The 17489-nt window shown below is 42.9% G+C and overlaps 1 protein-coding gene across 1 annotated transcript in view; it reads right to left on the bottom strand.

The window, feature by feature from the left end:
- The window catches only part of EVC2 (EvC ciliary complex subunit 2), a 156944-nt gene that overhangs the window by 102535 nt on the left and 36920 nt on the right, over window positions 1-17489 (bottom strand). The window contains exons 5-7 of the mRNA XM_075849035.1: window positions 17221-17407; window positions 13100-13209; window positions 2684-2746 (exon numbers count right to left, since the gene is read on the bottom strand). Of these exons, the coding sequence (XP_075705150.1) occupies window positions 2684-2746; window positions 13100-13209; window positions 17221-17407 (360 nt within the window). The remainder of the gene's footprint in view (window positions 1-2683; window positions 2747-13099; window positions 13210-17220; window positions 17408-17489) is intronic.

Genomic DNA, 17489 nt, shown 5'->3' with positions numbered 1-17489 from the left:
AGCAACACCCTCGACTTCAAGGATTTACAGTTATAAAATTTGATGTGAGGTTATGAATTTGTGGATGATGAGGATTATAGTTTATGGTATAAGGTTATGTGTTCGGGATAGTTATTTTAATACAATGGCTGCTGTGGCCAATTTGATCCATTTATATAAGATGGAGAGGTATATATAGATGAGAGAAATGAACAATACCGGTATCATGTTATAAGGTGTTATTTTTTTTTTTTTTTATACCAAGCGCTGAGCTCTGCTTTGCTCCACTATTTTCGGTGGGACTGTAATGCCCATCAACTTCATTCACAGAAATCGCTACTAGAGCTCTGCTCCAAGTTCATTCTAGCATATACGATATCTCAACGATATGTCAGAAGTTGTTTATAGGTTCACATGTTCTATAACATTTGGTGTCTGTATGGCAGGTTTCATGGATTCAAGATTTAACAAAAATCATTAAGATGATCAGATCGGGCATCGTACAGCACAAAAATAATACTGAGATTTTAGTTGCACTACTAGCAAAGGTCTAGCATGGTATATGGGAAATGTACTTTTACACCACCTGGCATAGGTAAGATTTGACTAACCCACATTGCACAAAACACTTTGTATTTAAAGGGTTTTAATAGTTTTACATATAAAAAAAACCTGAAGGGAATGTTCACATTGGAAAATCCCTGTTGTCAGAAGGATTGTCTAATAATAAGCTGATCAAAGGGAACCCATCTGTGGGGCAACATGGCAGCAAGTTTTCAATTCCCCTGCAGCGCCACCACAGGGAAAATGAAGCATTACACGGTTCATATTGAAATCAATTGGCTTTTTTGGTAAGGCATAGAAGTGATAAGTGATCTAGTCGCTCTCCGTACTGGCCAATAGATGAATGGTGTCTCTATTAAACTACAAATCCCTAATAGGGTGTTTCGAAACCAGAAAACATAATATAATAAAAAGATATCCATCTTTCTATTATACTTTCATTGTCATTTTCACGATCTCGGCTTGCGATCAGTGTATGGGAACATTCCAAACCCATCCTTGCCATGTCCAGCTGACACTGGAGCAGGGCTTGTTACATGAGTGAGTCCTGAGCGGAGTGCTGTGTAAGATAGAGATGATCAGGACAGGTTTTTAGGCTTTGGATGTAAATAAGAATATAGTCACTGACCGCAAGCAATGATCTTGAGAATGGTTCGGAGTTAAAACGCAAAGTATATTAGAAAGTTGCCTGAGTTTTCATTATACACTGATTCAGCTTAAGTGACATGAAACCGTAAAACCCTTTTACATTTCCATCAAATTGTGGCGACAGATGAAAGAATGAATAAATTCAACAAACTGTGTGTCTGTAAACACAAGGGCTGCGAAGAACTTCAAAGGCGGCCACCTCATGAGAAGTCCTGCCGAGCACGCACTGATGGAAAGCGCAACTTGTGTGTGCGGATGCTTTGAACAAATCTAACGATAAATGTTTCATGACAAAGATAAAAATTGGACATGTCTAGCATCTTTCACACCTGGACACTGCATAATTAAAACACAACCGCGTTAATAATAAATCTTCATAGAACTTGTCCCGCAGCGCTGCACCGAGGAAGCATAAACTGTTCTTTTAAATACTGTGAACATAGCCAAAAAGGGACAGGAAACAATAAAAAGTTACAATCTATAAAATATGCCGTTTCCTCTGGTCTAAAACCGACAGGTAATAAGCATTCAATGTTGGTTCACCTATACAATATAGAAGGAAACTGCATAAAAATAAATTTTTTAAACGGTGGGTGTCTGAGATGGAGACCCCCACCGATCGCTAAAATGAAGTGGCAGAAGCGCTCAGCTGAGCCGCTTGGTTTCTGATCAGCTTTTCTCGGAAAGCCAAGGTAACGGTGTATGGACTCAATAGAAAGTCTATGAGCCTGTATAGCAACTGCTCGGTTTTCAGAAGAAAGCTGATCAAAAAACGAAACGGCTAAGCGCTCACCCAAGCGCTCCTGACACTTCATTTTAGCAATCGGTGGGGGTCTCTGTGCTCAGAGCTGATTTTCTATAGTCTATGAAAAACGGCTCCAAAAACTGCTGAAGAGGGTGACATACAAAAAAACCCAGTCAGAACAGAACGCCGTTCTGCTTCCGATTTTTCAGCCGTTTTTCGGGACGTTTACGGCCTGAAAAACGGCTGAAATCACACCGTGCGAACATACCCTTAGAGCTATGCAAGGGCAGAAGGAAGATGCAAAACCATCAGATATATATGACAGGTTGGAACATTCCCTTTGCACACACCTGTCAGAGCAAAATACACCTAAGTCTGCTTATCTGCAGCATAATAAACCGAAAAGTCTCAAAAACGATAAGTGAATGGGGATGAGCTGCAATACCAGACAAAGCCATGGAAAGACGTGGCGCAGTTTCTGAATAACAAGAGCAGATCCTATTTTCTAATCCTGGAAAGCCTATTTAAGCAAAACCCTTCCACTGAGAACTCAAGGTCCGATTTTTTTCAAGTGGCAGAAGTAGCATAAGGCATGTGGTTTATAAAGGAAACGACCATCAACAACATTTTTAATGATACCCACAAACCGAAAACGTCTGGCCATTAACATACTCCATTAAAATATGGACCTTTTTGACCTTACGTAAAACTATACAGTCTGAGTTTGAGGCCATACAAATGACTTACATTAGAGATTTCCTTTGCGGTGACAGAAAAGGGGGCGACAATGTTATATGTTAGTCCAGATATCTGTAATGACACAGAAAGGTTTCAATTATATCTGCAATCAAAACCTAAAAAAACAGTAGGGTGATCAAAATTCACTAAAATGCAATATTTCTCCCACGTAAGACAATGGAGGCAGAAATGCATTAATACAGATCCTTATTTCAGCCCCTATTGTCTTATATGAGGGAACTACAGCACTGTAATAAGAAATTCACCGGTCCGGTTTACCTTTTAATATAATGCATTTTATGAAGTTACAGGTTTCACAGACCCGTGACATTTTCAAAAACATTTAAAGTACAAACGGACACCAGGGGAGACAAGGATGAAGACGGGAATTTTTTACGGTACTATGAATCATGGACTTTATTACAGAGCTTGCTAAAATGGTGTTTTTGTGGAGCTCGGCTTTTTCTATCACGCCAGTAGCATTTGAATGGGCAAGAGCGCATACTCGACGGGTCAGACTACACTGCACTAACAACACTCACTGGATAGGAGAAAAATATTTTTGGGTTGGAATAACTCTTTAACTTGTACTGATAGTGGGTTACATTCCAGAGCAACATTTACAATTCTTCTGGCTTCAGAGCTGAAACCTTCCAGCATACTTTGCTTGCTCAATATCTGCACAGAGCTTGTTCTGGTGACTGGCATTCTGGGTATTGTTCTCTTTACATCAGCGGCTATGCCCTAATCTAGTATAGAAAAAACAAATTTTTCCGTTTTTCACATTTTAACAGTCGCTATGAAGGCGGCGATACCAAATATATATACTTTTTTATATATCTACACTATTTTTGCAATATGCGTGTATTTTTAATGGAAAAAAAAGAGGATTTTTGTGTGTACTTTTGTCGAAGAGTTAATTGGGGGACACAGACTGTGGGACACCGAACATGGTGTAGGCTGTAGCCACTAGAAGGTGACACCAAGCATTAAAAGGGTTAGCTTCTCCAACACAGGGTATATTCCTACTGCAGACATTGAGCTTCTGAGTTTTTACAGGAGCAACTAGGAGAAGTACAGAATAGAAGGTAAACAGTAAATGGAGAACAAAACCCGTGAATGGTCGGAACCGCGAGCAAGGGGAAACGGTAAAGACCGGTAGATGCCTAAAAACAAGAAAAAAAGGAACTGGGTGGGAGCAGTGTCTCCCTATAAACTCTTTGAGAAAAAGGATTTTATGGTGAGTACTCAAAAAAATCAACTTTTCTCATTTGTGTCATTGGGGAACACAGACCGTGGGATGTCCTAAGGAGGTCCCAAGGGAAGGAAAAAAGAAGCATTGCAAAACCAGACAACTAATCCACTGCTGCCTGCAGTGTCTGGTGAGGCAAAAGTGCACATCTTACAGAACAGAGTAAGTTGTGGAGCGTGACAGGTAAAGGCCCATAGAGCAGAGGCCCGATGACAAGCCAACCAAGGGGTCCCCATAGGGATGAAGGAATGAGCCATTAGCTGGAAAGGGAAATTTCTGCCCTCAGTGCAACAGCCTTGAATGCTGTGTGGCCAGATGACCAGAAGTGTTGTGACCATATTCAAATATAGTAGAAAGCATTCCCCTGAATAAGAAAAAGGCCTAAAAGGAGATGACTGCGTCACTCAAAGATCCGGTTGAGGTTCCGAGGAGTTGTGGGCCGAACATAAGTGGAGCCGAGGGGCGACTTATTGGAGTGCAGTCTGCATGTCAGGGAGAAAACTAAGGCCAAGCACCAGATCCAAACCCTGCTGGGGAAATATTCCTTAAACTAGCGTAAACAAGACTCCCAGGTCCTGTGAAGAATATGAGATGGAGAAGGTCGTCTGGCCTTTAATAAGGTAGTGTTAATTCACTCAGAGAAACAACTAGATCTCAGGGCTATTGCCTGAGAAAGAGTGGTGCCAAACATATTGACTCGACAGGCTAGGAGGAGACTGACCGAAGAGAGTAGGTCGTCTCACAGAAGTTGATGTAAAAAAAAAAAACGGTTGACAAGGACAATGTGAGAGACCACATTCGCCGAAGCAACACTTGTGCCACTAGGATGATGAATGTCCTCAGCCACGTTCTGCCTGAAAATCCTTGGTAGAAGAGATAGGAGGGGGAAAATGTACATCTAAGACCAAGGCAAAGGATGAAAAGACAACCTGCCAGAGTCCAGACGATTTCTGCAGAACACCGCTGTCCAGTAGACCACTACTGATAATTGGGATCACAGATAGAGTCAGAATCCGGCTCTCAACCCATAATAGGAACATCGGCACTGCTGAGCTGTAGATCAACTTGACGGTTCAAGCAGACGACAACGTTGGTCTAGTCCATCTAGTCAGATGGAAAGGGAGTGGACATCCCTCTAGGAGGGGAGTCTAGTGAAGGAAAGATGGGCAAAAGAACGGCCATGAGTGTCTAAGAAGATAGAAAGGCTGACCCGGTTTCAAAACGGGAGTAGGCCTGTACCAAGATATCATTCAAGCATGGCATAATAGAAAACCTCCTGTATCAGAGAACTGCTTTGAGCATGGCCAGCACCCAGTGGCGTAACTACCGCTGTACGGGACCCCCCCATGCCCGGTGGCACCGTTACCAGCTGTTGTGGCTGCTCTCTAACATTTATGGGCCGGGTGGCACGGGAGCTCATGCCCGGTGACATCGCTAGAATCGGATGGGGCCTCGGTGCTAGCGACAGCCATCCCCTCTACATGCCCGACCATTCTGCGCCTTACAAGGACGCTGATTGGCGGGGCAAAATGACTTGCCCCGCCAATCAGCGCCTTTCAACTGCGCTAGCGGCGCAAAGACTTCATCGCACCGCTTCCGTTGATGAAAGGCGCTGATTGACGGGGCAAATAATTCTGTCTTGCCAATCTGCGCCTTTTAACGATGCTAGTGGCGTGATTACGTAATTGCACCACTTGCGTCATTCAGCAGACCTGCTCAGAAGAGAGCAGGTCTGCATTGCCACCGGACGGCGCGGGAACGGGATCATGTGAGTATGTCAAGTATTGTTTGTTTTCCCACTGTGAGTGCCATTATCTACAGGGGGGGGGGGGTCTATATGTGGGGATGTGGTGCACTATAAACAGGCTATATGTGGAGAACTATCTATAGGGGGAGCTATTTGTAGGGCACTATCTATAGGGTTGGGCTATATGTGGGACACTATATACAGGGGTGGGTTACCTGTGGGGCACTATCTACAGGGGGCTATATTTAGGGCACTATCTACAGGGGTGGACTATATGTGGGACATTATATACAGGGGTAGATATATGTGACGCTCTATCTACAGAGGTGGGCTATATGTGGAGCACTATCTATAGGGGAAGCTATATGTAGGGCAGCACGGTGGCACAGTGGCAAGCACTATTGCCTTGCAGTTCTGGAGTCCATATGTGGGCACTATCTACAGGGGGCTGTATGTAGGGCACAATCTACAGGGGCTCTATGGGGGTCACTATCTACAGGGGGTCTATGGGGGCACTATCTACAGGGGGCACGGTGTGTGTGTTACACAGTGTATGGTACGATTATAATCAGGGACACAGTGTATGGCGCTACTATATTTAGAGGTGCAGTTTATGGCGCTATTATAGTTAGAGGTGTTGAGAATTTTATCTTCATTCATAGGTGCAGAATGTTTTAAAAGTGAGAAGCTGAAGACATCTGAGCAGAAAACTGCAGAAATGGGTCGTGGCTGGGAGAAGTCAAAGAGGTCTGGACCGGATGGAGAAGAAAAGAGAGAAAACTAGAATCTGGGACATCACCGGTGAGTCACTAAAAGGGGTTTTCCACTTTCTGAAAACTGATGACCTAGCCACCGGATAAGTCATCAGTATATGATCGGTACTTGTCCGACACTCGGACCCCATACCGATCCGGCACTCCGGCTGCCTCCTGGCGCCAGACGATGTTGCCGGAAGCAGATGGCACCAGTTAAAGAATAGCGGCTGAGCTGCAGTATTGCAGCTCTGCTCCTATTCAAGTGAATAGGAGCAGAGCTGCAGTTCCACCGAACGACTGCTATGCAGTAGTCGGAGCCATCTGCTTCCGGCTCAAACTACTGAATCCCGTTCCAAACATCCGGTGCACGGAGGCAGACGGAGTAGCGGATCGGTGCGGGGTCCAGATGTTGGACACATACCGATCATATACTGAGGACCTTTTAGGTGGATAGGTCATCAGTTGTCAGAAAGCGGACAACTCCTTTAATGTAAATGTTTATTCTGCCTTTAATCAGTAATGTAGTCACTGTATGATCTGCAGCGAGATGATGGGTGGTTTGATTATGATATGATTATTTTTTTTGTAAAACAGCATCTCCCAGCATATCTTTACCATTGTATAGGCCATGCTGGGAGCAGTAGTTTTACACAGTAAAAACCTATACGGCAGGGGTTGCACTAAATTGAGCTGTATTTGTTCTAGTGTTGCAGATATATACAGCCCCAGAACGAAGCTCAGTACATATATACCTAGCGTTGTTCTGGTGCTGTATATATGTACCTAGCTTTGTTCTGGTGCTGTATATATGTACTGAGCTTTGTTCTGGTGCTGTATATATGTACTGAGCTTTGTTCTGGTGCTGTATTTATGTACTGAGCTTTGTTCTGGTGCTGTATTTATGTACTGAGCTTTGTTCTGGTGCTGTACATATGTACTGAGCTTTGTTCTGGTGATGTACATATATACTTAGCTAGGTTCTGGTTTGTATATATGTACTGAGCTTTGTTCTGTTGTATTTATGTATTGAGCTTGATTCTGGGGCTGTATTTATGTACTGAGTTTGGTTTTGGGGCTGTATTAACCCCTTAGTGACCACCAATACGCCTTTTCACGTGAGTCACTAAGGGGCCTTAGGCTAGGCTGACGCCTTTTCACGTCAGCCTAGTCTAAGTCTTACACGGGTCTCCCGTGCAGGCAGGAGCCGGGGCTCTGCTGTCTGATGACAGCTGAGCTCCTGCTCCAACGCCCGCGATCGAAGTTTACTTCGATCGCGGCCGTTTAACCCGTTAAATGCCGCCGTCAATAGCGACCGCGGCATTTAACTTTGTTTACAAAGGGAGTGCGCTCCCTCTGTTAACCATCGGCGGCCCGCGAATGCAATCGCGGGTCTCCGATGGGGTGTCATGGCGGCCGGGGGCTTGATAAAAGCCCCCAGGTCTGCCCTGGACATATTCCTGTTAGGACGCGCCGGAGGCACGTCCTAACAGATTGCCTGTCAGATTTACACTGACAGGCAATAATGCTCTGGTATACGAAGTATACCAGAGCATTATAGCAGCGATCGGTAGATCGCACAGTAAAGTCCCCTAGTGGGACTAATAAAATAAGTCATCAAAGTGAAATAAAGATTATTAATAAAAAGTACAGTAAAAAAATTAATAAAATCATTTTTTTCCATAAAAAGTGGTTTCATTTAGTAAAAGTGTAAAAAAAAAAAAAAGTACACATATGTGGTATCGCCGCGACCGTAATGACTCCATTAATAAACTTAATATGTCATTTAAACCGCAAGGTGAACACCGTAAAAAAAAAAAACGCAAAAAACCATGGCAAAATTGCCATTTTTTTCCATTGCCCCCCAAAAAAGTCATAATAAAAATGAATCAATAAGTCCCATGCACCCCAAAACAGTACCATTCAAAACTACGTCTTGTCGCGCAGAAAACAAGCCCAAAAAATCACTACATTGATGGAAAAATAAAAAAATTATGGCTCTTGCAAAGCGATGATGCAAAAACAAATAATTTTAGTTCAAAAGTATTTTTATTGTGCAAAAGTCGTAAAACATAAAAAAACCTCTACATATGTGGTATCGCCGTAATCGTACTGACCCATAGAATAAAGGTAACATGTTATTTACGTCGCATAGTGAACGGCGTCAATTTAAAAACGCATAGAACAATGGCGGAATTTCAGGTTTTTGTTATAATCCCCCCCAAAAAGGTTAATGAAAGTTAATATAAAAATTATATGTACCCAAAAATGGTGCTATTAAAAAGCACAACTAATCCCGCAAAAAACAAGTCCTCATACAGCTATGTAGACGAAAAAATAATAACGTTATAGCTCTTTGAATGCGACTATAGAAAAACGAATAAAATAGCTTGGTCATTAAGGCCTAAAATGGGCTGGTCACTAAGGGGTTAATGTACTGAGCTTGGTGCTGGGGCTGTATATATATACTAATCTTTGTTCTGGGGCTGTATATATGTATTGAGCTTGGTTCTAGTGCTGTATTTATGTAAGAGCTTGTTCTGGAGCTGTAATTATATAGGATATATTTATAATAACAAAATTGTAGGGCAGATGGAATTGATTTCAATTCATTGTATATTTAATGGGAACCCGTCTGATGGTTTTAACCACCTTGCGGTAATACATGACCTGACAATATTTCCAAATGTATGTATTTTTCAGATGCAGCAAAATCTATAAAATAAACTTTTAAAACGGCACTCACTATATGCAAATTACTCATTAAAGGTTCATGGGGCGGTGCCGCTAACCTGAAGAGTCACATAGTCCTGCCTCCAAACCCACCTTTCCATGTTTGATTGACAACCCCCTGGCTGATACAACTTTGTCGGATGCGCCATTGACTTGTACTACTTGGGCACGCACCGTGCAGCGAGGTGTACTCTGCCCGGCTTCATCACTGCACCGCGCATGCCAGGGGAGTACAAGGCAACCGCACATCCGGAAGAGTTTGAGGAGGCTGGTAGTGATGTAGAACAGCCAGGTGGATGTCAATCAATATCTGGGGGGAGCCATTAAAATTTTCGCCTCAGGCAGCAGAAAAGCTACAATTGGCACGGAGGCTGCAGGCCACTTTAGGCCCGCAGCCTATAAGGTGCTGGAACGACTCCCTGAGCAGGACGGCGTGATGAAGTCACTGCATAATGCTTGTCTGCGCATGTGTGAAGACCGGAGCCTGGGCAATGCTCCGTCCGTCGCAAGAACGGGGCAAGGTAAGTACAATATATTTTTATCTTTGGTGGGGGGGCTGTGTGGCACAATATACAAGGGGGGCAGGGTGGCACTATATACAAGGGGGGAGCAATGTGGCACTATATACAAGGGGGGGAAATAGGGTGGCACTTTACACTAGGGGGGCTGTGTGGCACTATACACAAGGGGGAGCTGTGTGGCACTATATACAAGGGGCTGTGTGGCACTACTAAGGGGGGTTGGGTGGCACTATTTACAGAGGGACTTTGGCGCTATCTACAGGGGGCTGTGTGTGGCGCAATCTACAGGGGTCTTTGTGTGGCACTATCTACTAAGGGGGGCTGTGTGGCACTATATACAAGGGAGGGGGGCTGTGTGGCGCTATATACAGGGGGAGCTGTATGACACTTTCTACAAGTGGGGTGTGACACTGTCTACAGGGGGGGGCTGTATAGCACGGTCTACTGGGGGGCTGTATGGCACAATCTACAGGGGGCACTATCTATTATGAAGGCTGCGTGTGGCACCTGAGGCAAAAGTTTGCTATGGGGCCCAGTCTTTCCTAGTTACGCCCCTGCCAGCACTCCCAGAAGAAAACCTAAGGGAGCACTGGTGGGTTGGGCATATTGGGATGTAGAGATCCAACATTGTTTACCGAAATTAATCATGGTCACAGTTTTCACTGACTCCACCTGAAGAAAGTACAAGAGACATTTTAAATCCAGTAATAAATGGCCAAGTCAGGCCTGGCCCACATGGGGACCATAGGCGGACTGGAGTAAAAACCCTGAGAAACTTCATCTGGAGGAAGTCCACAGCGTGATGGCCACCTCCTGAGAACTGATGACCTATCCATCAGATATTGGACACCCGGACGCCGCACCGTTATGCCGCTCTGGTGGCCTGCGGGCGCCGGATGTTATGGCACATAATGCTATGTACGGAGCTCAGAAGCAGTTGGCACTGTACATAGCAGCCGTGCTACAGAACTGCAGGTCTGCTCCTATTCACTTGAATAGGAGCAGAGCTGCAGTACTGCAGCTCGGCCACTATTCTGTGCCCGGAGCTAACTGCTTTTGGCATGTACGTCTGGTGCACGGAGGCACCGGACCAGCTGATCTGTGCGGGGTCCGGGTGTGGATAGGTCCGGTGGATAGGTCATCAGTTGTCAGAAAGTAGAAAAACTCTTTAAGGCCCAAACCCTAAAAGTACGAACATATGAGCCTTCAGTACGTAAGTTTTTTTTTCTATCGTCATCACCTTTTTATTTTTCCGTCTACGTAGCCATATGAAGACTTGTTTTTTGAGTTGTATTTTTCAATTACACCATTTTGGTATAAATAAAAATGTATTGATGAACTTTTATTAATTATTTATATTTGGGAATGAAGAAAAAAAAACTAATTCCATAAATCTACTGGTTCATATGAATGTAGCTATATCAAATACTGTATGTATAAACTTTTTTTTATGTTTTAATAAAATGTAATCATTTTGCTCAATAAAAGCATGTTTTATTAAAAAAAAAAATCTGTTGCCGTATTCAGAGGGCTGTATAAGGGATTCTTTTTGGCAAGATGGGTTGCAATTGACGGAACAAGTTGTCACTTACAGGAAAACGATTAGGTCATGCTCCAGCCACAAACCTATGGCAGACAGAGGGAGCCACCTAACTCTATTACACTCCTTAGGTGCCGCAGCCACTATTGATCGCTGTAGCTTAGGGGTAAAACAGCCGGCATCAGAGAAGGATACTTTGGGAGTGTGGCTGTCAATTATAGTTGTGCTCCCGCGAACAAGTAAACATGTCTAAATGCTTTGCCTGGAGTACATTTCGACATATATGTATGTCCAAATACACAAAGGAGTTAAGATAATGTAATACCATAAAAAAAAAGATGATAAATTGTAATAATAAGAACAACAAGACATGCCGAATGTCAAACTCAGCCTTTAATGGGAGTAATTAAAACAGACTTTTTGATGCAACACATATTATAAGGCAACATGGTACACCCCCTGTCTCGACAGCTTAGTTTATATTAAGGTATCAATGCTTTTAAAACAAAGTTGAATTCGTCTAAATGAAAGTCAAGTTGATAGAATATTTTATGATAAATGCTTCTGTTAAAGAGGCTCTGTCACCAGATTTTGCAACCCCTATCTGCTATTGCAGCAGATCGGCGCTGCAATGTAGATTACAGTAACGTTTTTATTTTTAAAAAACGAGCATTTTTGGCCAAGTTATGACCATTTTTGTAGTTATGCAAATGAGGCTTGCAAAAGTCCAAGTGGGTGTGTTTAAAAGTAAAAGTCCAAGTGGGCGTGTATTATGTGCGTACATCGGGGCGTTTTTAATACTTTTACTAGCTGGGCGCTCTGATGAGAAGTAACATCCTCTTCTCTTCAGAACGCCCAGCTTCTGACAGTGCAGATCTGTGACGTCACTCACAGGTCCTGCATTGTGACGGCCACATCGGCACCAGAGGCTACAGTTGATTCTGCAGCAGCATCAGCGTTTGCAGGTAAGATCGACTTACCTGCAAACGCTGATGCTGCTGCAGAATCAACTGTAGCCTCTGGTGCCGATGTGGCCGTCACGATGCAGGACCTGTGAGTGACGTCACAGATCTGCACTGTCACAAGCTGGGCGTTCTGAAGAGAAGAGGATGTCACTTCTCATCAGAACGCCCAGCTAGTAAAAGTATTAAAAACGCCCCGATGTACGCACATAATACACGCCCACTTGGACTTTTACTTTTAAACACACCCACTTGGACTTTTGCAAGCCTCATTTGCATAACTACAAAAATGGTCATAACTTGGCCAAAAATGCTCGTTTTTTAAAAATAAAAACGTTACAGTTATCTACATTGCAGCGCCTATCTGCTGCAATAGCAGATAGGGGTTGCAAAATCTGGTGACAGAGCCTCTTTAAGGAAAAATTGGGGGGAATTTATCAATGCCAGTATTCTGGTGTAGAAAAGTTGCAAAAGGCCCAAAAGATTTGGCTTTTTTCCTCCGTCCTCTCCACTTTTGGAAAATGGGATGGTTTAGCAAAAGGGGTGGGGTCACCACAGCCCAAAAAATTTATTATTATTTATGCATGAAAACTGTGGTAAGTTCTCCCAGTACCCGTGGGTGCGATGCCCCGTACCTTTCCACCCCCGGGACAGAGATGGAACAAGCGAAGAGAAGCGGTGAGGAAAATATATATTTTTTTATTTTACGTCCGATGAGGGGGGGGGAGGTGGATGTCGCAGCCGTTACACCACAATTGTGATGCATGGCCAGCCGAGAGATACGACACATTTATTAAGAGGCACTCGCCTTTTAATAAATGTGTCGCATCTTATACCAGTCTTAATAAATCTCCCCCAGTGAGTGTTGTTATTCTTCTCCTGAATGCCGGGAACAAAGACAAGTTTGGTCAAGTTTACCTCTGAAGAATTCTGAAAGGTTATCACAGCGGGAAGGGAGAGCACCAGTCCGTTCCGGGCCTCCTTTGTGTTAAGTGAAGCGGTGTATGATACTTGGAAGGAGTCTCCAGCTGTAATAAGAAAAGACAGACCATGGAACTCCTCATAAAGGCACCACATATGTAATGTTCCTTTTCTCTCCAGTCTAAGGGTATATTCACACGCAGTAGCAAAATATGTCTGAAATTACGGAGCTGTTTTCGCCTGAAAACAGCTCCTGATTTTCAGACGTTTTTTAACAAGTCGCGTTTTTCACGGCGTATTTTATGGACATTATTGGAGCTGTTTTTCAATGGAGTTAATGACAAACTGCTCCAAAAACGTGACATGCACTTCTTTGACGCGGGCATTTTTTTACGCCCCGTCTTTTGACAGCGAAGCGTAAAATTACATCTCGTGGGAACAGAACACCGTAAAACCCATTGAAAGCAATGGGCAGATGTTTGTAGGCGTATTAAGGGTGTTTTTTCAGGCGTAACTCGAGGCGTAAAATGCCCGAATTACATCTGAAAACAGTGCGTGTGAACATACCCTTATACCCACAGATAACATTTTAAGGTCTGAGTCCTGCCCCATCCAGAACCACGCTTTATTATGCAGAACATTTTCTAGGTTTTCTACCCAAGTCCCCATGGAGGATGTTACCAAGCTCTCCCGTATTTCTGAAGGGAAAATAAGCCCAATAAATCAGCACTACGGGAAGCGGGAGATATATGGCTGCATAACAAGGCAGGTTTTCCAAATAACCAATGTTGTCCCCCAACTCCCCTATCACACAGATTTCCAAGAAACAGTTAGAAATCTAAGAGTATAACTTGTCACATAAGGATGGGACTCTATCTTTTTCCATTTTAGGTATAGATGCGCTTTTCGCTTTTATGTAAATAATATATACACTTTAGTTTAAATTTGTCACAATTTTTACAATCTCTGCTTGATGTCAATGAATGAAATGTTGTTCTTGAACTAGACTAGATACAACTGTAGCAATAACCTATATAAATATATTTCTTGCCAATTTATTATACTCAAGATACCATAGTATTCACATATATTAAACCAAAAAAGAGATCTTGATATCATGCAATAATTTTGTCAAAATACAATTTAATTTTTATTTTAATACTTTACAATTTTATTATACATCAATACAAAAATAACCCCCCTCCCAAGTATATACTATAGACATGTAAAAAATATAAAAGAAAGCCAGATGACCTCAAATATGATGTCATAAATCATGAATGGTAATGACTCCTCATGAAATGCAAATACACCTCAAGTGAAGTGAATACCATATAATTACGTGGAGTACAATCAACATGACATTTGAAATCACAGTGCAATAAATTTATATAAACAGCATGTCCCTGCTGGTAATCCTGCTAAAAGCAGTCAAGAGAATTAGCACTACAAATGGCACAAAAATGCAACGGAATAACCAATGTTAGCAATTAAGCATACCTGAGGAGGACATATTGAGTATATGTTAGGGCACCTGGACACCGAGCACCTCGACGCGTTTTTCGCAACCTTCGTCAGGAGGTGTAATAGCTACTCTGACAGCTTCGTTTTAAATACCCAATCGGAGAACCCCTGTAACCAATGGCGCGCCGCGCACCGCTCACACCCACCGACGTCATCCCATCAGCGTCATGACGAGCACCTCCGAACGCCAAGCATAATAGAGATGCTCGTCATAATCCAGACAGCTTCTGGTCAGAGGACGGTAAATGCAAAAGAGCGCACGCGCGCACATCGCGAACATAATTCATATATAGAAAATTCCTTAATAAAAAGGGGGATTGTGGATAAAGCATTAATTCCAAGATATTTACATTTTTAGATTATTAATGTTGTATAAATACCGACCCATACGATGCCATTTTCAGTATACCTCACCAATTGCGATGCATATAGATATGTTACCAAAAATGTGTACATATATATTTCGATGAGTGTACACACAATTGGCAACGCTATATGTACATACCCCAAATATCCCATACAATTGGACTAAGAGATAACGTATACATGCGTATTTAAATAACTAGAACCCATAAATCATAATAAATAAAAATAATAAATACAGAAGAAAAGTATATATATACACATATATATGGTACATAAAAAGCCCCCCATGTGAAATGATAATTAAATGTAAAAAAGTGTAAGCAACTGTAGCAAACCTTGAGCTGTCAGGAGTATTAGGTCTTTAGGCTAAAATAACAAATGCCGTTTTTGATGCTGTTTTTTGAGCAAAACACAGGAATAGATACAAGTGAGGAGAAGCATCAGTCTTTCCTAAATATTGTTCTTTCTTTTTGGATCCACTCCTGGCTTCAGCACAAAAAACCAACTCCAGCGCTAAGAAATCTCTTGCAGTCACTCTCCATATTTAGACAGTCACATCAAGCGCTTGCCCAGGGCCGGAGTCCCAGGGCAGAGTACCTACTAGCGCACTGCCGAGGGACTTCAGCGCTGTGGAACCTCTTAAACTCAGATGGCAACCTATGTGCGATAGATGCCACTGTCCATAAATGGACAGTGATGTCAGGAGCAGTGCTGGAGTCCTGGGGCAGAGCGCTAGGGAAAGCTCCTGACGTCACAGTCTATATATGGACAGTGACTTCAGGAGTTTTCCTAGGGCTGGTCCCTGGGCGACGTATCCCACAGTATGCCATTCAGTGGGATACGTTTGGACCTTTCGTCAGAGGTATACGTATACCTCCGACGGAAGGCCTAAACGTGATATGAATGGGACCTTACAATACAGTTATCAGAGCCCTCTCATGTTACAAGCCGTTCTGCTGTGTGATCATCACATGCCCAGGACAGAATTTCACTTTGATGAAGCTGGAAAACTCCTTTAAAGGCTGTGAAAACGTAATGTTTTTCTTATTTTAAATGAAATCAATGTTTTTTTGTTATTTTAAAGGGGTTTTCCACTTTCTGACAACTGATCACCTATCCACTGGATAGGTCATCAGTATATGATTGGTGCATATTCGACACCCGGACCTCGCACCGATCCGCAACTCCAGCTGCCTCCGGAGGATGTTGCCGGAAGCAGTTGGCTCCGGTCAAAGAATAGCGGCCGAGCTGCAGTACTGCAGCTCTGCTCCTATTCAAGTGAATAGAAGCAGAGCTGCAGTTCTGCAAAACGACCGCTATGCAGTGGTCGGAGCCATCTGCTTCCGGCTCCAACTACTGCATCTCGTTCCAAACATCCTGTGCACGGAGGTAGCCGGCATTGCGGATCGGTGCGGGGTCTGGATGTCGGACACGCACCGATCATATACTGATGACCTATCCGGTGGATAGGTCATCAGTTTTCAGAAAGTAGACAACCCGTTTAAGTACTTTTTAAATTGGCTTTTATGAATTTTTTATTTAACTTTTTAAGATACAGCTTCTATATATCCTGTATGCATAGAAGCTGTATTGTTCTCTCTCAGCCGATTCCGTCAGTACAGCTGAACTGACGGCTTGGCTGATAGTGGGTCCCAGACACACAGAATCCAGCTAATATCGATCACATCTGAGTGGAGTGGCTACTTCTAAATGTTGAATTCGAAAACTAAATGGATTACAAATTTGCAGTTACAATGAAAATCCTATATTCACATCGAACCAGAAAACTCCTTAAAATAATCCTGTTTAGTTAAATCAGATATCAGCACCAATAACTAGAGAAAGGTGAAGTATCATCCTCTCGTTCTATTTCCCTACACTACACCTTTTAGCAGCAAGAATATTCAAATTTTTTTCTGATATTCCCTATACGAGAAGCAATCACTGCATTGAATGGATCAAGAACAAAGTAGTGTGATTATGCTTGTATCATGCGTACTCTCTGCTTTTCTCTAAAGTGAGGATTTTTCTTTCACATAGTGACACTCTGTAGATATCGGCATTCATGGAAAGTTTTGCTATGACTTGAATTAAATGAATCTTTATTTCCGCTCCCCACGCTCGGCGTCAGCGGCTGTCGCACACATTACAGTGAAATCCCCGCACTGACGTCTTATGGATTCTCTCATTTCTTATACATTCTTTTTTTATAAAGATATGGTAGTCACCTCTTAGAGAGTCTTTTTGGAAATTCTGCATCCCTGTAGCAGAGCTGCTTCTGTTAGCACTGATTTCTTCTATAAGCAGGCCGGTGATGTTGTCTTGGAGGCCGATATTAGAAAGGTTCATCGCTGAGGAGGACACACCAGTGTTATTCGTGATCAATGCGATGTAGGCTGTTTGCTGGTCTTTTACCTGTAACAAAAGTGAAAATATACTGTGAGTGGATTATCCTAATATTACCCCCAACTGGACAACACCTCTCCATATGTCCTAT

This window comes from Rhinoderma darwinii, chromosome 1 (genome assembly GCF_050947455.1).
Source record: "Rhinoderma darwinii isolate aRhiDar2 chromosome 1, aRhiDar2.hap1, whole genome shotgun sequence".
NCBI classification, from domain to species: domain Eukaryota; kingdom Metazoa; phylum Chordata; class Amphibia; order Anura; family Rhinodermatidae; genus Rhinoderma; species Rhinoderma darwinii.
This window is presented reverse-complemented; position numbering and strand designations above follow the sequence as displayed.